Genomic DNA, 21800 nt, shown 5'->3' with positions numbered 1-21800 from the left:
GGTCATTTGCTCCAACCTGCGTGCTCAAGCAGGGCCATCTACAGCCAGTTGCCCAGGACCATTATCTGTCCTGGAGCCAGACCATATCATACTCTTCCAAAGGCAACGGGAAGCCACCAGATCTCAGGGAGAAAAGAGCCGAAGGATAGGTTCGTAAGGCTACTTGGCTCCTGGTGGAGTTTCTGTTGCATGAAGAAACTGTATTCAAGTCCCTGTCTCACGTTCTGGACTACCAACAATTGTGACAGCACCTGTTGTTAAGAGTTCTTCCCAAAGAACTTCCCTGGTTGGTGTCAGTATAACTGAACTCTGGGTTGCTTTTTTGTGCTCGGTGATTTTTTCTTGATTATTTCATATTTCCAGACCTCTCCAAGGAATTTTGTAGCAGCAAACACTGGTTAAAAAGGAGCTCCCAAGTTCTGATTCACACCTCTGGGTACCTTCCACAGGACTGATCTCTCACAAAGGCTGAGTTATATTCCTTGTCCACGTTTTTTTTTCAAGCTTGAGACCAACGCGTGCTGGTGTTTCTCTTCCAAGACGCAATAATGAGGAATTAACATGGAAGGAATGGACATTAGGATGGGTCCATCCACCAGAGCTGCTCATCTGAGGCAGAACTCTCATGCAATCCCCAAAGGCTGTAGTGAGATGACAGCACCGAGAAGCCGAAGAGCTCACCAAAAGAATGTGAAAGCGACAAGGAATAGGTCTCACACAAGCCCAAACAGAGAGTTCAACTGGGGCAGAAGAGGTAAGGGGCAAATGAGACATGGATAAGAAAACAAACAACACCTTCCCCTGATACACAAGGGTTTAGCCACAGAATTATTCAGCAGGACCCCCAACCTTGAGAAGAGAGAAATAAAGTAATATAACTGAACCTTTGCTCAGCTCACGCTGAGCAGAACCAGAAGCTCAACTCCAAACCAAGCCTGACCTCTGAGAGATACTCAAAATTTGGCATTCACCACCAGTTTTTCACACAGAGACTCTGGCTTAGAGCTGAGATCCTGTGGCTCACTGAGTTACTCTGTAAATATGACTCAGGCTGGCACTGAGCTCACCCACATGACCAGTTGCATGAATCAGCTGATTGGCAGTCAACTCTGAAGTTGACTGCAGCTGACCGTATCTGGATTGTCTGTCTCTTTCATCATAAGGATTTATCCAAAGAGAATAGCATTGGTGGATGGAGATATTTTGTGGTCTATGGTTGAAACAGATACATGTTGCACACAACACGTCACGGGCAAGAACAGCTAGGAGGTCATATAGACACTTGGAATTTTCCCTTGTCATGGCTTAAACCTGTGCTGAAAGCCTGTCTTGTTTCAGGGAAAGTGCTGAACGTTCATACCAGCTGAGCTTCCTCCCATTTGTCCCGGTTTTCCTCTGATAAAAGATTGCTGACGATCTGGACAAAGTTCTGGAGAAGGGAGACAAAAGAGGAAAAAAGAGGTGGTTAGCCAAATGTAGCATAGGCAAAGAAGGGCACAGTGATGTGCAAGGAACATGTGAGAATCAACCATTCTCCTAGAGGGCTCTCATGGTCCCATTCCCAAAGGGTCCCACAACATTTCACAGGCCTCTGCCCTCAAGGATGTTAACGGCAAAACAGGTTTTAGTAAGGCCTTTTTCCAAAGGCCTTCACTTTGACTACTGTATCTGATAAGGCATTGGACTGGGAATATGTCTTGTATCCATTACTAAAGGTTTTTAATAGCATATTAGGTAGATGTCTGTCAGAAACTGGTTAAAACCAGATGACCTTGCATTCTATAAATCCCTTCCTATCCTTTTTTCTGCTATTTCTCTTGTTTATTTCCAGCATAGGGAAACCTTATGGTCCTCTGTATTCTGCAATCAGGCAAGAAAAGCAGTGACTGATCAAAAGGGTGCTGTGCATGATGGTGTCTTTGCAGCACACTATGAGAAGGAAGGAGATATTTCAAGACTTTTTTTTTTTCTCTAGTTTTGCCACCTATTGCAGATCCTGCAGGATCAGTTTAATATTTCAAGCCATGGGGTGATGACCTGTCCCAAGGGTATATCTTGTAGCCACTCTGCATGCAAGTGCTGAAAGTAAAACCCTGGGATGAGAAGCCACGAATACATTCTCCCACTTGGGTATCCAATACCACGGGATCATCTTACCTCTAGTAATTAAGCTGTAATCCCTTCCAAATAATATTCTTATATCAGTTAGACTCCATAATACTGTGTTATCAGGTTGAAATAGTTCAGAGTGACTTTGGTTTTCAAGTTCTTACTTTATAAACCAGGGAGAAGCACCTCTGAAGGAGAGTCTGTTAACACACAAAGGCCTTTCACTTGGGCAGAAAATATTTCATCTTTTCATCAGCATTGTGACAGCTACAAAGGAAGTAATCCAACCTTGACCCCTGTGCATGCACACACACCTCTAACCTAGCCTTGGTCTCCAGGGTATGCATCTCTGCTCACCTGCACATCCCCAGAAGTTGGGCTATGATAAGCCCGACGGAAGATCTCTGTCATGTTCCTGAGTACATCGATGGTGGACAGCAAGTCTCCACTGTAGCTGGTCCCATCCTGGGAGATTTCCACAAGGTTTTGGAGCACTTCTGACAGCCCATCTACCATCAACCCCCGCTGAGCTTTGGAAAGATGTTCCCTGGTCTGAGAAACAGAAACATGACAAACTCTTTAGTGACAGTCAAACTCAAGTTAATGAGCTCAGTGAAGGAATTGCTGGGGGAAGGTTTTTGACCTTCCTTGTAATTCGGAGTGCAGACTAGATGAATCTGATAAATTCTGCTGGCCTGAAAGCCTGTGATATTTTTAAAATGGTAGGAGAGCAGAAGTGAAATTTTCTGTATGCCCACAAAGGAAAGGTTGTATGTAGGTTCAGAACAGATTATTCTACTACACCGACACTATTCTGTTCATAACCCAAGGCCAGCAAACAAAAGATTTTTGCCCCAGAACCTTGTTTTCTTACAACTAATTTGAAACTATTTTAAGACAGACCATAGCTTGTCCTGAACAGGAGCGGGCAGTTCTTATAAAGGCAATGATGTTTTGAGGCAAGCCACAGGGTATCAGCAGAAATTCATCATAACCATGATCTTAAGACTAACAAAAAATAAATGGCTTATTCAAAAGTGATACAATCATAGAGATTCTTACTAATAATGTGATAGGAAAGACCTGGTAGGACCTGGATTCTGACAAGCTAGCTATTAAAATACCCAGTGAGGAACCATCCGTTGTCCATAAATTGTCCACGCATCACAACTTAAGCAGACAAAAGAGAAGAGCAGGACAGAGCTGGCATCTCCCTTTCACATGGAAACGCTGCTTTCCTTGTTGGCTTTGTTTTTTTGTTTGTTTTTTTGTTTGTTTGGTTGGTTGTGGGGTTTTTTTTCTGTAATGATAACATTTGTATATATGTTATATATATATAACTATACTTATATAACTTGTAACTTGTAACAGCTATACATTATATATATATAACTATGCTATACTATATCTTGTAACTATGACATTGTAACAAGCATTTAGGGGGGTCCCAAACCTGCTGACCTGAGAAGTCGGTCTCCCTTACCATCATCTGTATGTTCCTATAATCAATAGAAACACACTTGATGTATGTTGGAGGCTCCCAATAAGCTATCCCTTCTTCATCTAAAATGCATCTTCGAAGGATCAGCCCTGGAAGAGGAAAGAAATGAATACGGGAGTGGGAACAGCAAGATGAAAAGCCAAGCACGTTCATGAAGGCCACCCAGGACTTGTCAGTGTATCCACATAGGCAGACCTACCAGCACAACAGGCAGCAGAGGCATCTGCAGATGCCTGAACAACATGTGCAAGCATGTAGGACAGAGTATTTTTATTTTCTTTTCCTGCATTTTCTTATAGAAAGGCAGGACAGCAAAAGGAACTGGGAATAAAAACAAAGCCTAACAAATCCAGCATGTCTAGTAAAGGAGAAAGGTTTTTTGTGCCCTGGAGGGCAGCTTTTTTCCTGGCTCAGGAAGCTCCACGAGCCTCCCCAGGTGGCATGGTCTGGTATTTGCAACTAAACCAGTCACAGTGGCTTGTGCTGCCTACACAGTCTCAAGGAGAATAAATATCCGACAGCACAATCTTTGCATTATCTGAAAAGCTCCAAAAGCTGCTTGCAGTCCTCCCCCAGGCATATCCTTAGCTTCAGTCTACAGTGAGTTTTGCAGTGGTGATCACATGCCTTTGCAATGCAGAGGAACAGACATATTAGTGAGGAGGAAAGGGAGAGGGATCACCTTGCCCAAGCAATTATGCCTCTATTTGGAGAGTCTCTGAGGAGCACACTTTGCTGGGTCCACAATCCCCTTGCTATTGCTAAACTATTCAGTGACTTTGCTATGGATACCGCCCTTCTTCTAGGCTAGCATTTGGGATGACACTGACTGTCCCAGGCTGTGTGAGTCAAAGAGAGCTGCAGGGTTTATCTGTGTCTGACAACCTCACTCCAACAAAATAAAGCCTTTACATTCATTACTGACGCTGCTGTCCCCACTTCAGTTCCTGCCCGAGAGTGAGGAACATCCAGCTGAGGACAAGCTCTACCGCCAGCATGTGTCCTGGCACCTTCTTTACACTGCTTTCCACTCCTTGGGGAACATGTGGCCGCTGTCACAACAAGTAATACCTGTATGCCCTGATCCTATCACATCATACCACCATGGTCAGATCATCAACTTGGGCACCTGAAGATACATTTAGAGAGCTGCTATGGTTTCTAAGAAGGAGAGGAGAGTACCTAAGTGTGAGTGGATAACACGGAATCACGGAATCACGGAATCACGGAATCACGGAATCTTCAGAGTTGGAAGGGACCTCTAGAGGTCATCTAGTCCAACTCCCCTGCTAGAGCAGGATTGCCTAAAGCACATCCCTCAGGGCTGCATCCAGGCGGGTCTTGAAAGTCTCCAGAGAAGGGGACTCCACAACCTCCCTGGGCAGCCTGTTCCAGTGCTCTGTCACCCTCACTGTAAAGAAGTTTTTCTGTGTATTTGAACGGAACTTCCTATGTTCTAACTTGTGCCCATTGCCCCTTGTCCTGTCACTGGGAACCATTGAAAAGAGCCTGGCTCCGTCCTCCTTAAACCCACCCTTTAGATACTTGTAAACATTAATCAGGTCCCCCCTCAACCTTCTCTTCTCCAGGCTAAAGACTCCCAGCTCTTTCAGCCTTTCCTCATAAGGGAGGTGCTCCAGTCCCATAATCATCTTGGTTGCCCTATGCTGGACTCGCTCCAGTAGTTTCCTGTCCCTCTTGAACTGGGGAGCCCAAAAATGGACACAGTACTCCAGTTGTGGCCTCACCAGTGCAGAGTAGAGGGGGAGAATGACCTCCCTCGACCTACTGGCCGCAGTCTTCCCTATGCAGCCCAGGATGCCATTGGCCTTCTTGGCGACAAGGGCACACTGCTGGCTCATGTATAATTTGCTGTCTACCAGGACCCCCAGGTCCTTCTCCTCAGAGCCGCTTCCCAGCATGTCCGCCCCTAACATATACTGGTGTTTGGCATTCTTCCTTCCCAGGTGCAGGACCCTACACTTGCTTTTGTTGAACCTCATTAGGTTCTTCTCTGCCCAGCTCTCCAGCCTGTCCAGGTCACGCTGGATGGCAGCACGGCCCTCTGGAGTGTCAGCCACCCCTCCCAGCTTGGTAGCATCAGCAAACTTGCTGAGGATACACTCTGTCCCCTCATCTAGGTCATTAATGAATATATTGAACAAAATTGGTCCAAGTATTGACCCCTGAGGGACACCACTCGTTACAGGCCTCCAACTGGACTCTGTGCCGCTGATCACAACCCTCTGAGTTCTGTCACTCAGCCAGCTCTCGATCCACCTCACTGTCACCTCGTCTAGCCCATACTTCCTCAGCTTCCTAATGAGGATGTTATGGGAGACAGGGTCAAAAGCCTTGCTAAGGTCAAGGTAGATGACATCTACGGCTCTCCCCTCATCCAGCCAACCCGTTATAACATCATAGAAAGCTATCAGATTGGTCAGGTATGATTTGCCCTTGGTAAATCCATGCTGACCACTTCCAATGACTTCCTGTTCCTCTATGTGTTTGGAGACGACATCCAGAATGAGTCGCTCCATTACCTTCCCAGGGACAGAGGTGAGACTAACCGGCCTGTAGTTCCCTGGGTCCTCCTTCTTGCCTTTTTGAAGATTGGAGTGACGTTAGCCTTCCTCCAGTCCTCAGGCACCTCTCCTGTTCCCCATGACTTTTCAAAGACGATGGAGAGTGGTCTAGCGATAACATCTGCCAGCTCTCTCAGCACTCGCGGGTGCATCCTGTCAGGGCCCATGGATTTATGAATGTCCAGCTTGGCCAAGTGGTCTCTGACCCGGTCCTCCTCAACTAAGGGAAAATCTTCCTCTCTCCAGACCTTCCCCCTTGCCTCCAGGGTATGGGATGTGTGGGGGACGGCTTTATCAGTGAAGACCGAAGAAAAGAAGGCATTCAGTAACTCTGCCTTCTCTGTGTCTTCCAACACAATTCAGATTTCCTACTTTTGGATACTAGCTTCTTTTCTGGGCAGTGGGGAGAAATATAACACCCAAGTCTAGCGGATTCTAATAAAACCCTACCTGCTTCTGCAGAGCTATTTGTAGATAATGTGGAAAACATACCACAGTCACCCTTAATTGCAATGCTGTCCCAGGACTAGACAGTAGGTGGATGGGAGACCACCTCAGATTCTCCAGTATGAACCAAGAAGTTGTTATAACAATGAAGGACCACAGAAAGCCAGAGAGAGCTAATTTAGCTCTGAGTGAAGGAAGTGAAGTTCATTTGTTTGTCTTGTCCTCCCACCACCAGGTTCTTCTCATCTAGGACGTAAGGGATAAAGGATACCCTGAGGGTGGGCCAGCTCCCCGGCCAAGGCATGCGGTCATCCTTACCGGTGGCATTGCGAGGACACCGGACAGCTGCAGCATCCCCAGCGGGTGTCTCTTTCCAAACAACAGAGGCAAGACTTTCCTCGTCACAGATTTCATGGGGCTCTGCAAGGAAGGAAAAACTCCATTGGTAAAGCCTCCTCCTCAGGAGGGACGTGAAAAAGGGAATGGAAACAGTCAACACGGGACCGTGGTCTGGAGCACTGTGGTGTGAGCCAGGAGGCCTGGAGGTGAACTCACAGCTCTGCAGCTGCTTGGCACATGGCCCCTGGCAAAACCACTTAACCTCTCCGGAATTTGCTCTGCCTGTCTGAAAACTGGGCGTCCATCCATCCTGAGGATTAGCTTGCTAATATGCATGTAACAACCTGGGAAAGTCCACTAACATGCTTGCTTTGCCTTGTGGCAGCTCTTTGCAAGAAAGCTGTTGTTGCTAGACCCTTCTAAAGAGTTTTCTTTTCTTGTTTAATGGGTAGATGTCCACCTTTTGTGGGTGAACTCTGTGTCTCCAGAGTCTACTCCTTTCATCCCTCAGGGCTGGATGTGTCTAAAATGAGGCTCAACATAAATAAGTTAGAATAAGCATGAAGGAAAGAACAAAAAGTAGTTGGAAAAAAAGATGGACATATCCCCTGGGTAGACGTCATTCAGGACCTCTGTCTACAGCCATTTTATGTGAGGACAGAGGGAAAAGATCTTCGCACCAACAGGCTGGATTTGCATCAGCAGCTCTTTTCCAAACATTGCTGCAGAGTCCAGGAGACTGCAGAAATGTGTTTTGAGACAGAAAAAGCTCTTTGGAAGGAGGGTTTCAGATGCTTCCGTCTGTGGGTGGAGCTGAGTTGGCCCCATAGTCGGAGGGACCTGGGAAAAAATATTCACAGCAGGAGAGCTTTGTGCTGAGAAACTCACTATTTGCAGCACATAAAATGGAAGGAGCCGTCAAGATGATGTTGAAGCTATTTATCACTCCTGAGTGTGAGGAGGAGAAAAAATTATATTTAATGGTTTTCAATTGCAACTTTTATTTATTGTATATGTAAAACTACCAATAAAAAGGAAGCTGACTGAATGCTTGCAACTGGTCAGGAAAGGCAGCCGCAAAGCCAAAGCCAACCAGCCATGGAGCCTGGCAGCTGCCCATACCAGGGTCCAGTGGTGCCAGTAGAAAAGGCTGTAGGGAAAATGTACATCTGCTATAAAAAAAAGAGGGAAGCCTTGAGTTTTCATGTTTCTCCCAACACAGCAATAACCCTGAAGGCTTTCTTCTACAAGAGATTGTGCAGTGGATGTGCTTACATAGGCCATTCCAGGACTTACATCATGGAGCAAATACCCAGTGAGGGACATAGCCCAGTGATGCCCTGGGTCCAACCTGTCTGTGGGGAATGCTCAAACCAAAGATTATGGATATGGCAAGTCCTACTTCTTTGAAGGACTCATATAAGTCCCAACAAGCTGCCTACACATCACTGCTCCTGGAATCAAGCTCCAAGACTTGAAGACATGGCTCCAGCCCCAATTGCAGTTTAAAGACAGATTCCTTCTCAGTAGACACTGATAATGGACAACTCACGCTCTCTGCTTGGAAGCAGATGCTCCTTCCTGCGTTTTAAAATTCCCTTTTGAGTAATCGCTATTGTAATGAAATCCCAGAGGGAAAGTAGGGCCTCTGCTGTGCTCTGCACATATGCAGAAATAGTCCCTGTGCCAACAGCTCATGACTTCTGTAGATAAGGCAGAACAAGGGTGAAAAAGAGGCATTTTTATTTCCAACCTGTTGACATGTAGGACAGCGAGATTAAGTCACCCACTTGTGACCTGCACATGGTCATCCAGATAGCTTGTGGCAGAGCAGCGAGCTGAATGCAACACTCCTGCCTCCTTGACCAGTGCTTTGGCCATGGTGACAGTCTCCACCTCAAACTGGGGTTCAAAGAAGGGTTTGAGGCATGGGGTGGGAAGCGTTTGGCTCCCTCGGCTACAAAACAGCAGAGCACATTGAAAAGCAGAGAGGGAACGTGTTCACATCTGACCTCCCCTTTCTCGTCCTCTGACCTGTCAAACCTTCCCTGTCTCACCACCCCTGCAGTCTCCCTGGGGACCACTGAGGGATGCTGTGGATCAGAGATGCTCTTTAGAAATACACTGGTTGTCTGACATTGTCTTGCCAATGAGTGCAGAAGCAATTCCCAGGCCAGGAGAGAATCATTTCATCCTTTTTTTTTTTTTTTTCTTCTTTTTTTCTTTTTGATGTTGCTTCGTTACAAAATCCTTTTTACCAGAGTAACCTATTTGCACTGGGAGATTTTAATAACTAACCCAATTAAGCTCAATTCTTCTGCTCAAACCAAATCATGCTGGCATTTGATACTTTCTTGGGAACAAATTGAGTGGGTTTATTTTTAGCCTCTGATGACTCCCCACCTTTTCCTTCCCTTGCAAATTAACAACTGCAACGAGACCCTTCTGGTTTTGAACCCTAGCAGGACTTAGTCCCTGAGACATGCCTTTTCCTTTTGAGCACTGTGCAGGCATAAGCCCCCGCGGAAAGAGAAGAAAAGATTGGGTTTGTTCTGCCAGGGCCCCAGCTGGCACACGCTGAAGCTGAACTAAATCTGCATCACTCTGTAGACACCACCAGACAACCCGGTGCTAAGATTTTCTATGGCTAGGCAGAGCTTTGTGGCTGAGTTAGAAGAGACTCTCACACACCACTGCTAATTGAGAGGCACAGCTTGTAAGGAGAGGTGATGTCTTTTATTAGAGTGTAGTTGGAAAGAGTGAATATGCGTCGCAGCCACACAGCCTCTTTCTCTGTTATCTTTGAGCTAAACGGGCTGAAACTTCCACGCTGGAGTGCTTTGGCTTTTATCTTTGTCTTCAGCAGTTTGCAAGGGAGCCTCAGTGTCAGCTGTCCTCAGTGTGGCAGATCCCCCTTCAAAAACATCTGCACCACAACTGTTACCTCTGTGCTGAGCTCCTTCAAAAACATCTGCACCACAACTGTTACCTCTGTGCTGAGCTCCAGCCTGTCTTTTAGGGAGGCACCCCTTTTCACTAAGACTGCCAGGATACCGCCACGAGAATCTCTCCTGTCTCTCACTGAACTGCTCTGACAATTAATTACCCTTTTGGTCAAAAATCAGGACCTGTTACAATTGATGCAATCTGGCTGTCAACATCATATGGGCCATTGATTCCCTACCAGCAATTTCACCAGGTGCTTCGACTAAGACTGAGAAAGAAAATAAAAATGGTGTGCTTTTTTCTGGCCTCTGTGTACTGTGTGAGAGACAGACAGAAACATTCCCACTTGCAAGTGTTTAGTCCTGCTTATTTTTCACATTAAACGCCAGGTTTTCCCCTGTCCTGCAGCTCACTTGTTTGGAGAGCTCACATTCAGGCTTTGGCACACTTTTTCTCAAAGGGATGATGCTCCCATGGCTGTAGCTAGAGGAGGGTGAGTTTGGGTAAGGCTCTGAACAGATGTAGACACATCTGTCTTTTTTAAAACTAAGTTTTCTGCAGGTCTCCTGGAAACTAGGTAAAGGGTGGGAAACCACTGCAGCATCCTCAGTGCTCAACTACTTCATTGACTTGAGACACTGATATCAGTTTTTGCTATGAGTGTGTCTTTTCCTTTTATGACTCTATGGCAATAAAAGGTGAAAACCATCAAGGCTAGACTGGTGGGACTTGTCAGACATGCACTGAAATCAGCATTGTTACACTGGTTTTGGCAAGAATTAAATCCAGGCCTTGATGTATTTTGTGTCTGGAGTATGGGCAGGGTCCAACCAGTTCACAAGTCCTTGTTGCATTCAGCTCTCTGAAAAATTACATTTTTCCAAAATCCCTGTCAGAAAGAGTGAGGGGTTTGGGGTACATACCAGGACACTTTCTGTCGTTGCACTGCTTATACTCTTCTTTGGGACCCTGGCAAGTCTCTCCACCGAAGAAGGGTCCATAGCACACACGGTCACGTCTCTGCGTCCCACCTCCACATGTGGTGGTGCAGCTGCCCCACACTCCCCAGGCCTGCCACTTCCCATCCACTGGAGATGAAAAAGAGGAGAGAAACAGCCTGTCACGTCCCAAACATAATCTGCAACAGAACGGGGCAAGGTCCTAAGGTGAACACTGGAACATAGGGTGAGTAGACCATGGCTTGGTGGGAAGGGAGTTCTCCAGTCTTGGATATTTGTTTGATCCTCAACAGACATGAAATCAGTGCGTGCTCTTTCCCATTGCAGCAGCCTTTTTATATCTCAGGGTGCTCTTGTGTTTCTCCTCAGTATCCTCCCCCACTGCAAAAAACAGCCCTAGCTCTTTCTTTGCACTCAGATTTGGGTCCGTGCTCATGAATGGTCCCCAGGTAGGCAGGGATTCAACTTGCCTGGCAGCCACATCTGCCAGCCAAAGTACATAGCTTGAGTTGGTTGTACAATGCATGAGTGAAAACAGACCTTGCCAGAGCTGGTCCAGAGAGTTAGAGAGAAACCCTTGGGCAAGAAAGCATGAAGAAACATCAAATAAACTTCCCTCCAGCTGTTTCCATTGTACTGTTGTTTCATGTGCCTTGGAAAGAGGTTTGGGACATTGTCTCACTATATTGTATCTTCTCCCAACATCTTTACAGATTCAGTGGAAATGCTACTTCCTTTATGTTAACAATGGCATTTATCAAAATTCTTCTTCTTTTACGTTAACAATAGCATTTATCAAAGCACTATAAAAATGTTAATTAGCCCTCACAACAAGCCTGCAAGGTAGGGAAACATTCTCCTCTGCTGCATCACAGATGAGAAACAACAACTGAGTGACAGAACTAGAGCAAAGACCTAAATCTCCTGATTCTTATTTGGGTTTTAATTAGGAGATAACATGTCATCTTGGGTTGAATAACTCCTTTTGGGAGGGTGGGGGATCCCTCTCTTCTTCTCCAAGAAGTAGAAAAAGATTATCATAAAAAAGGGACAGCACCAACCTCTGATGCTTTCTCTGGTGACACTGTCTGCAGTGGAAGCCATGACCAACATTGCTTTAATAAAAAACTCTGAAAGCAGTGAGACAATATGTTGCCTAAAAAAAAACGAGGCCCTTTTTGTCTTTGAAGATCTCCATAAGTTGCAAAGAAGGAGAGAGATACCTAAACACCAAAACCTACTAGAGACCATGTAGGAATGTCCAATACCTGTGTTAAATACTGCTTACATTCTGCTGCAGATGGTGATGCTACCAGAAAAGATAAGGATTCCCTGAGTAAACAGGCATACCAGGCTGAAGAGCTACTGGCTTCTATGTTTGTGGAGTGGAGAGACCAACACCTGCTCACCTAAGCAAAGTATGAAAAGTACCTCAAAGAGCTGAGTTGTTTCTGGCTGTCCCTGTTCTCTTGGAAACGGGAGAAAACCCTCTCCGTCTTAGGGATCCATTCCTCCTCAGTCCTGTGGTCTAACAGGGAGAGCCAGTGAAAGGACTAAGAGAAGCATGGTAAGAAAAATTGGTTGCTGATCAATCTTGAAGGCTTCTAGATATTCAAGCTTTGTTTCCCGTGTCAGAATATTTTCCTCACTTCCTGTCTCAATTAGACCTTTTGCAATGGCGTCCCCCAAGAGTTATGCACAGAAAGGAGGAAACTGCACCTGCAGCTTTATAGTGCTGGTGTCAGTCTGAGAAATGAAGACTTCTGGCATTAGGTGTGCTCTGGTATCTGCTTCAATTTTCTTTGCTTCTCCCGCATGAAATTGCTCTGCTGGAGCCCACAGTCCGTGGTATGAAGACACGGTGATTATTCTGTATGTAAGGTACTGGCTACAACAGCTGGGTCAGCAGAGATTATTGCTATTATTATTATTACTGCTGTTATTATTGTTATTATTACTATTTTAAGAGATAGATAAGTAAGTGACAAGTCTTAGGCATGAATCAAGGCTTCATAGTGCCAGATTTAGTCATAGATAAGGTTCAAAGCTATGATACAGTAGTGGTTGCTTCCGTTTGCTTCAACTATAACTGTGAGTGGTAGGAGAAGAGGAACACCAAAAAAAAAAAAAAAAAAAAAGAAAAGAAAAGAGGGTTTAATTGATATTTTGGTTTGGCTTTTTTAGCACATTCTGAAAACTGGTATCTAAGGTTAGAAAGACATTTTCCCTGTGGATAATCACTCACCTCTCTGGGGTCTCCTGGAACGTTTGTCGGCTATGGATTTTGGCTTGCATGGTCTGTTGGTATGATCCACAGCCTCCTTATTACTGCATTACTGCTGAAAACTCTGCAACTCTTCCCAAGAGAGATTAGGAGGGAATTTTACAAAAGCCTATCTGGGACTGCAGAGAAGGATGACCCAAGAGAAAAAAAAAAGTCATTTGTCACTGACCTGGACATTGGCGTAGGAAGCAGTCCCTGGTCTCCACCCAGTGTCCCTGGCATTCGGCTCCCCCGTAGGAGGGTCCATTGCACTCCCTCGTCCGCTGTTGGGTGCCGTTGGAGCAGGAGGCAGAGCAGGAGCTCCAGCTCGACCACTCATTCCAGTTGCCGTCCACTGAGTGGCCCAAAGAGAGAAAACAAAACGGAATGTGAAAATCGCTCCCACTGGAAAGAGGCATGTGCCTTTGCCTACAAGGGACGAACGCAGGGGAGGGCAAACTGGAGTCCCAAAGTTTTAGAGGGAAAAGATCATCAAAAAAAAAGTTCAGACAACAGTGGCAATGGCAATCTGTTGGGATCCTCTGCAACCTCCGATGGATATGTTATGGCCCAGCAGGATGCAAGTGCTGTAACATTTCAAATTTTTTGTCCATACATAACACCATGAAAGTTGAAATTATTGATATCACACATTCCAACATAAAAGTCAAAACTATTAATATTGCTGATCCCAACATAACATCAAAATATAGAGCATGGATCATGATTTCATTGAAGATTTTGAAGGAATCAATACATTACCATGACTTTTCCCATTTTGGGCAATCAACACTTTTTGAGGGAACTAATTTTTCACCAGAGCAATGCACAAGTCTACAGGGAAGGAAGTTTCTCAAGCACCCAAATGCTCTGTTTTTCATTAAAGCACATACAGAAACTTGAATTATGGAGTTATTCTCAGGAATTCATGCTGCCAGCCGGGAAATGCTCAGAGCAAAGGTGTACTTCAACAGGAGACTATGAACAGAGTGCGTGTGTGTGGTCAATGTACTTCTCTCATGGCTGAATTAACACTGACAGGCTTGATATGACTCTACACAGCAGTGTCTTTGATAATTAAATACAGGAGGGAGGGACAAGTGAGGTTATAATAGGGATGGGGTTGGAGAGAAACATGAATACATCTTATTAGGTGCTACAGTGTGAGGCATTCCCAAGTGTGGCAGCTACACTCTAATTGGTCACTGATCAACAGATTCATCACCCAGTCTGCTATTCCTGGAGCACTTTTTTCTCATTAGCAGTGGTCATCATGCTCTGTTTAGCTCTCACTAGCTGCTAGCTCTCACTCAAAAAAACAACCTGAACCCCTGAAAAGTCTGAATTCTGGCTCAAATCACGTTGCTGTATATTGCAGTTCATTTTTTTTGGCTTTGTTTTTCAGTCCAAATATATATATGCCTGCTCCCCTGTGTAATCTGCAAGGATTTAAACAGCCCTGAATAATCCCCATTGCAATTGAGCAGCTTTTTGTTTGCAAGCATGGAAAAAAAAATGTCAAAAACATCCAAATGAGCAACTGTTAACTCAGAAGGGGTCACGTGAGCTCAGAAGGTGTGAAAAATCAAACATGCATAAAGGTACTTCCAAAAGGTGTTTGTTTTTAGCAATCCAAGCTTGATGTTTTCATCATGCATAAATTCAAGGCATCTTGTCAGTGCCTATCAATTTCAAGGAGGGGAAATGCAAGAAGTGGTGACTGACAGGTGATTCCTCCCTGGAAATGATCCAAAACCCCACAAAGTAGATCCTACCAGGTGTAAATTAGTGTATCTTTTCTGACTGAAGGTAGTGCTCCTAGTTTCCATGAACTGATGGTGTCTGCCCCTCATTAGCATTCCTCTATGTTGGAAAAGTGAGATTGCATTTACCAAAGTAAATGTTGCATTCGACAAAAAAGTTGCATTTACCAAAAATGTTGCATTTACCAAAGCCCCACCTGCTGCTGTGGAAGTGGTGATTGGAAGCTCACCACAACTGTGAGCATTTGGAGACGGGAAAATAAAAGAAAGCCACATCCATAAATTGCTCATTCAGTGGGGGCTAAGGAACAAAAAATTTTCTTTGAGATGAGAGATTATTTATTCATGGACTGTAATTTCAAAGACAGGTGAGAAATGGAAAAACAGAGATGGCCACGTTGCATCTCCAGACACGTGCACTGACGCAAAAATGTCACTTGAGGAAGATGCTGAGGGCTGTCCATCACAGCCGCAGCAAGGACTGCTCAAAGCCATTGTCACACCGTGGCATGAATCTGTCAAAAATGTTCATTGGAGGCTGGCTGGTGTCGTCTATTCAGAGATCAGCATTGTCTTCCCCCTTCTCTCTCTTTGAAGGACTTGAGACTCAGCCTGTAATACCTATTGCTCCGGAGGAACAAAAGCTCTGTTGTCCCTGCAGCAGAACATTTTTATCAGTTGTAGTAATAAATCCTCAGAGCAGGACGGTAATAAGCGATATGACCGTCTGGTGTGTCAAGCGCTGAGCAGCTCCCATTGTTGTGCTTCAGTGGGTCCCTCAACGCTGTACTCATTTGGCACTGCAAAGCCACTGATTGCCTTTGTGGCATTAATTAGAGATGAAGTCTTGCAATTGGGCCGCTTGTCTTTTCCACCACTGTTTTGTTCGCTGCAGTGTATCCACATATTTATTTGTATTTAAATTAATTATGGATCAATGTTAACTCAGGGTATGCTTTATTGCCCAAGCAATGCCAGGTCTGACTTCTTCAATTTGTCTTTTTATGACAGAGTCAATTTCGTGTCTGGGATGCTCTTATTCCGAGCAGAGTCTCCTGGACAACGGCCAGAAATCCAAGGATAGTTACTTGGGGTGAAAACTGGGTGGGAAATGCCAGGAGGCTTCTCACAAATGTTTTCATAAAGTTCTCATTAGTCCCACAATCCCTCTCCTCCTCCGGGGACATAATAATGTCTTATAATGTTTCTCATTAAACTGGAAAAATGTCAGTTGGCATTACCCTGGGACAGGGGAGGAGTGTTAGGGAGGTCCTTCGTGTTCAACTCATGTTCACCAGAACATCCTGAGTTAAATTAATGGGGATTCTGTGGTAAACCCAGGGCATGGTTCAGGGGAAGGAAGCCACAGGATTTCCAGCGGGTAAAAGGCATTTAATCCTGAGGTTTCTTTCTTGAGGTTTCAAAGCAAAACTTGGGGAGAGACATTTGGAAGTGAAGTCTAGGGGTAGGAAAGAGGTACTTAAAAGTATTAAAATATGGCATGGAAGGCTCTCAGGAGTCTCTTAGTCCATCTCACCACCCAAAGCAGAATCAAGTACAGAGAAAACTTGCATATATAGTGAATTAATGCGAGTATATTGCTAGCAATTAGAACTATTAATTAATTCCAGCACAATAACAAGCCCAGTCAGGCAAAATAACTTTAAACCATTCACTGGAGATAACAGGTGAGGAGCTTAAGATGGTCTTGGGAATAGTAGTGATAGCTGAGCCAGTTCAGATCCAACCTATATAACATGTCCTCAGTGTTATTACATGGGGCAAATCAAACATAAGACAATGCTAAGACAAATAACACCAGAAAGCATGTCTAGGATGCTCCTCCAATGTGTCCTTTCCTTGTAGAGGATCCTCTTCAGGACGGTCCAGAGTGTGTGCTCATTCAGCTAAGACAGCTACAGACCCACTTGATGAACCATGAGTGGACATCTTCGGAGGTGAGAAGACCTGCTGGAGGGAAGGCTTTGAATCTCTAACTGCCTTACCTGGGCAAAGTGCAATGTTGCAGAACTTTGTTTGCTTCTCTGGGCCTTCGCAGGGGTTTCCACCAAATTGTGGGGGCTTGCATGTGCGGGTCCGATCCCTGTACCCTCTCCCGCATGTGGAAGAGCACAAGCTCCATGGAGACCACTCGTCCCAGGTGCCATGCACTGCAATCAAAGAAGAAGTAAGTTTCCTCTCCAAAGGACATCTGGCGAAACAAGTGAGACCACAGAGCACAGCATCTTCCCACCCAGAATGAACAGCATGTGAGAAGTGAGTGTGGGAAGGACAAGAACAAACCAACCCAAAATGTGCAAGAGGAACATCACGTAATTTTTTATGCCTTGGTATTGACACCAAGTGTCTGTTACTTTCCAGTCTATTTGAATTAAATCAAAATGCACTTCTAATTGACCCTATTTTTTTAGATTTTTGAGCCAAGAGAAAAGGGCATTTCTTGAGCAAAAATGCAATTAGCTATAGAGGAACAAAAAGCCCACCACCCTTTGGGAAGCAGCATCACCATCATTTTGCCACTTCTTACCCTTACTTCTCTCCCTCAACACATTTTCTCATTGAATTGTCAAAGGCTAATGCACTCCCAAGCTCTCAGAAAAGCTGTAGTCTGGCTACTAATTACTATCATACGTCAGTGGCACCATAGGGGCAAAGCTAGGGAGACTTGGAAGAACAAAATGGGATGGGCAACATGCTCCAATAGTGCTCAGGCCAGCACTTGTAACTCCTGGAATTAGATATCTAAAGCCTTCTAATCTATCTTAATCTAATCTTCTCCAATCTAATCTAATCTAATCTAATCTAGCCAGGCTATTTATGGAAGTTTAGTCACTGTAATCTCTAGAGGCCAAATGTTACAAGAATGTACTGATCTCTCTTAAGGGACTTCATCCAGCTTTACGAGAGAAGCTAATGCAAAATCAATAATGTTTCAGAAAAAAACACAACAACAAACAAACAGAAAAAAACACCAATAAATGAAACTGTTTCCAGTCCTTCATTGTTTGCTAACAGAGTCTGATCCCCCAGTATGAGGAAAGGGTGTTCAAACTTAAATTTTGCAATTGTCACCAAGCATCTCGCATGATAAGAGATAATTAAAGGAGGGAATGCAGAAAAGAGGACAGGAAAACAGCTTGGTGGTTTCAACATAGTAAGGCTGGTTCTGAACAATGATATTGTTAGTTGGGAGTCATGAATAACACACCTGCTTTAATAGTATGATTCTTCAAAATAATGTCCAGGCTCCCCAGACTGTACTTTTTCATCAAAATTGTGGAGTATGAAACCAGAGACGATGTCTGGCTCGATTCATAAACATACAAGCAGCCTAAGTTTTTCATGTTGATTTTGCAATGGTGTGCCCAGTGTTGGCATCTGAGCAGCTGAAAGTGTCTCCTGGTGCTTCCCTTTCCTGTCCCATGCTTGGAAACACCCCAAAGGCTACACACCTTTCAGACCTACTGTGTTTGTTGCCTTTAGATAGCACAGAATTGTCCATACCATGCAAATCAAGTGCCCATCTAAAAGGTGCTTGGTCTAGCAAAGGTCTCTGTAGGAGGCTTTAGGGTAAAAGCAGAAGGAAGAGGAAATAAAAAACACCTCCCTCCAAGCAGATATCACAGTGGAGATATCACAGTCCTCTGTGCATCTCCCTTCCCCTTCTGCCCATGTATATATGGAGTTCTCAGCCCACCTGGGCACACAGCAGAGTTGTTGCACTGTCTCTGCTCCCGGAGAGGGCCACTGCACTGAGTACTGTAGGAAGACGACACGCAGAACCTCGTCCTGGTCTGCCAGCCCTCCCCACAGGTGGTTGAACACACACTCCACGGGGACCATTCCTCTGCCGCCGGGTCACCTGTTGGGATTGGAGCAGAAGGTGAGAACATGGCATCCTTGGTCCTGGGTCCTCCAGTGCTTTCCATGTTGCACTTCACAAGTTGCTGGCAATACAGGACAGGGCAATGTGGGACAGCAAGGATGCAAGGGGATTGGTGAGAAAATGTGAGGGTTGACAATGGGCTAAAAGTTTTTTGGGCATACTGCGTAGAGCTTGTAACTCACGCACACAAAAAAAGGGAAGGACACTGTGGAATCATCACGGCACTGGACTGGGCAGGTTCCACTACTGATGACGAGGTGGTGTAGCCACTACAGAACTTTGTAAACTGGGATACGTATCATCTACTCAGAAAGTACTAATTAAGTAACAGTGATTAGGCAGATATCGTGAATGTTTCCATATTTGAGCAGTCGTAAGGCTTCAGCTCCTTTTCCTGCCTTCTCACAGCCCCTACCAATGCAGATTGGCAGTGGAGTAGAAGACAAAATAGAAGATGACAGTGCCTGAGAAGGACATTGGCTGAAGTAATCCCACAGAGCTTTCTCTTGTCATTTCCTTCACCTGCGGAGAAGACCTGTTTTGAGCATGTGACATGGAACAAGGCTGACTGTTCCCAGGCATCATACAGTCCCTATCAACTGCTTACCTGAAGGGGCAGTATTGGAAAGGTAAGTAAGGCATACCCTTGAACAAGAGATGGGAGTGGAAAGCAATGAGACATATTCCCTTTGTCATTAATATCCCTGCAGACAGATGCTCATGCCAGGGGTGTTTCAGCCAGGCCATAGGCTCCAGATAAGTCACCAGAAACATGACACGTGCAGGGAAAACACGATTTTCCATTAGTTTCATAGGCATATCCTTGAGAAAATGCCTTTCTCCCCAGATGAAAACTTGTTGTTTCATTTAATTGAGCCCTGCATCGTTTGGGGTTTGAGATTTTTTATGTATTATTAATGATTACACATAATAAACCTAAAAGATAACATTTGGTATGCATAGTACACAGGCATATGGCACAAATAAACACCAACACATCTTTGAGGATGCATGATAGAGGGACATACCCTTCTAGTAACAAGTTCTTCAGAACATCAGACTGCACTATGTCACATCATAACCAGATGCATCTGGCAGACTACAGACGATATAAGAAGGATCACCAGGTGCAGCAGGTAAGCATGACTTCAGGGGTCATTAAAATATGTCACAACTTGAGCTGCACCCAGCACTTGAATGTGTTTTCCTGCACCACCCGATTCCCAAAGAAAACTGGACAGTAGATGCTATATTGGTTTGACCAGCTGCCACATGGAGCATGAAAGAGACTCTAGCAGTGGGCTGCTACAGCTTGATCTCACCCTCAGTGTGGGTTATAAACCAGCTGCGTGAACGCTGGTGTCAGTACAGGAACTGTGATGGGGACTGTAAGGTTTGCAAACTACCAAACTGCCCAATGCTACCTCAGCTGACCTAAAGCTGTGCATGTCTGACTTCTTCCTCAAGGTGGTATATTTATTTACTAGTGTCTTAAGGGAGTTTTCTGTGTGCAATGACATTTTATGCAGGATTTCAAGTATTTATGGCTCTCATCAATCTGCTCATTGGGATTTTTGGTAGTTATGTGTTATTTGTTATGTGTCACGCTTTTCAGCGCATCTGCTTTGAGTGTCTCCAGTCATTCAGGCAGTTGGTAGTTCAAAGTATGCCCATTAATTGGAGGTTGATGAATCAATATGTGCAAGCCTGTTGAAGGAGAAAAGTGTAGAGGAAGACCTGTGATTGATACAAAGTGGACAGGTTTTCATTCCTTCATTTACTTGCTGGGGTCAGAAAGAGGTGGAGGTAAGGATGAGTCTTTCTCCACCTCATCTATGCCATTGCAACGATTATCATAAGACATAACTGCTTTCGTTCATTAAGCCAAAGTTGTTCAATACTGTTTCCCCTTGCTTTTGCATTTTGTCTCATTAATCTACCCAGTTGGTTCCAGTTAGATAAATGTTATCAACCTTGGTCTTTCTCTGGGATGTATAGGAGACCACGTGTGTTTTGAGGCCTTTGGGCTTCAAGAAAACATCGCTCCCATATCCTGTTTCTCAAGTATTAGATCTAATGGTATACAAAGATCTGCATTTCCATGGTAATTTTTCTGCCTTTCCAATAAGGAACTCAACTGGCTCTGTCAGACAGACAGTCCTGTGAAACTCCGAGTTCACCACCAGCAAGTTACCTTTTTGGTACTGTCATTTAGTATTTGCCATTGAGAGTGGCCCAGATTTCAGGAGATGACTCTTTGGCTCACAAATCCCAACCATTCCTGCAACCGTCCTGCTTGGACACCGCACCGACAGACGATGCCTTTGCATTACTCAGAGAACCCCCTCCATCAACCTTGGACAACCTCCCCAATACTGCACCCAGCAGCATCAATTCTCTCAGTAGAATAGAGCTGGGATTCTTCAGTAGTCAAACAGTGCAGGCTTGTGCCCAAAAGTCTTTCTGAGGCCAGAAGTGGGACAGGGGAAACCTGCAGAGACACAGTGGCCTCCTCCATCAGCAATTCATGGCTTGGAGAGCCTTCCATCCCACCACCTCTCCACTCAGATCTGGCTCTGTGGTTTTACAATCTCTATATTCAGACAAGAGTTAGTGTGTCACTAGGTGAATGAGTGGCATTTTTGAACCAAATTCAGCCTCTTCTGCCTCTTTCCCCTTCTTTATTATTTTTGGCCTTTGCCCTTTCACAGTAGAAATATCTATGATTAGAGGTAAATCTCCTCAATTATCATCTCTCACATTGCACTAATACCTGTGGGTTTTTTTTAAAATCTATGATATAGATTCTTTTCCAAGTGCTGGTTACTCCTTTGGGTTTCATCTCATTTTGAACTAAGCAATATATCTCCACCTAGGGCACTATGTCCTGTCTAGTCTCAAACATTGCAGAAATTCAACAGATTTTCAAAGCATGACAGACCCAGTTCTGAGATGATCTGAGGCATCAGGACAAGGTCTCT

General features: G+C 44.8%; 1 protein-coding gene across 17 annotated transcripts in view; it reads right to left on the bottom strand.

The window, feature by feature from the left end:
- The window catches only part of ADGRB1 (adhesion G protein-coupled receptor B1), a 214659-nt gene that overhangs the window by 135553 nt on the left and 57306 nt on the right, over window positions 1–21800 (bottom strand). For 15 of the 17 annotated variants that reach the window (XM_074577950.1, XM_074577953.1, XM_074577955.1 and 12 more), the window contains 8 exons: window positions 18631–18795; window positions 16920–17083; window positions 13340–13514; window positions 10851–11015; window positions 6961–7062; window positions 3593–3699; window positions 2467–2661; window positions 1361–1429 (listed from right to left, as the gene is read on the bottom strand). In XM_074577950.1, the coding sequence (XP_074434051.1) occupies window positions 1361–1429; window positions 2467–2661; window positions 3593–3699; window positions 6961–7062; window positions 10851–11015; window positions 13340–13514; window positions 16920–17083; window positions 18631–18795 (1142 nt within the window). Of the gene's footprint in view, window positions 1–1360; window positions 1430–2466; window positions 2662–3592; window positions 3700–6960; window positions 7063–10850; window positions 11016–13339; window positions 13515–16918; window positions 17084–18630; window positions 18796–21800 lie in introns of all 17 variants that reach the window. The other 2 variants (XM_074577952.1, XM_074577966.1) reach the window with 1 other exon arrangement.

Source organism: Larus michahellis, chromosome 2, assembly GCF_964199755.1.
Source record: "Larus michahellis chromosome 2, bLarMic1.1, whole genome shotgun sequence".
Lineage (NCBI taxonomy): Eukaryota > Metazoa > Chordata > Aves > Charadriiformes > Laridae > Larus > Larus michahellis.
Note: the sequence above shows the minus strand (reverse complement) of the source record. Positions and strands in the feature narration are given on the sequence as shown.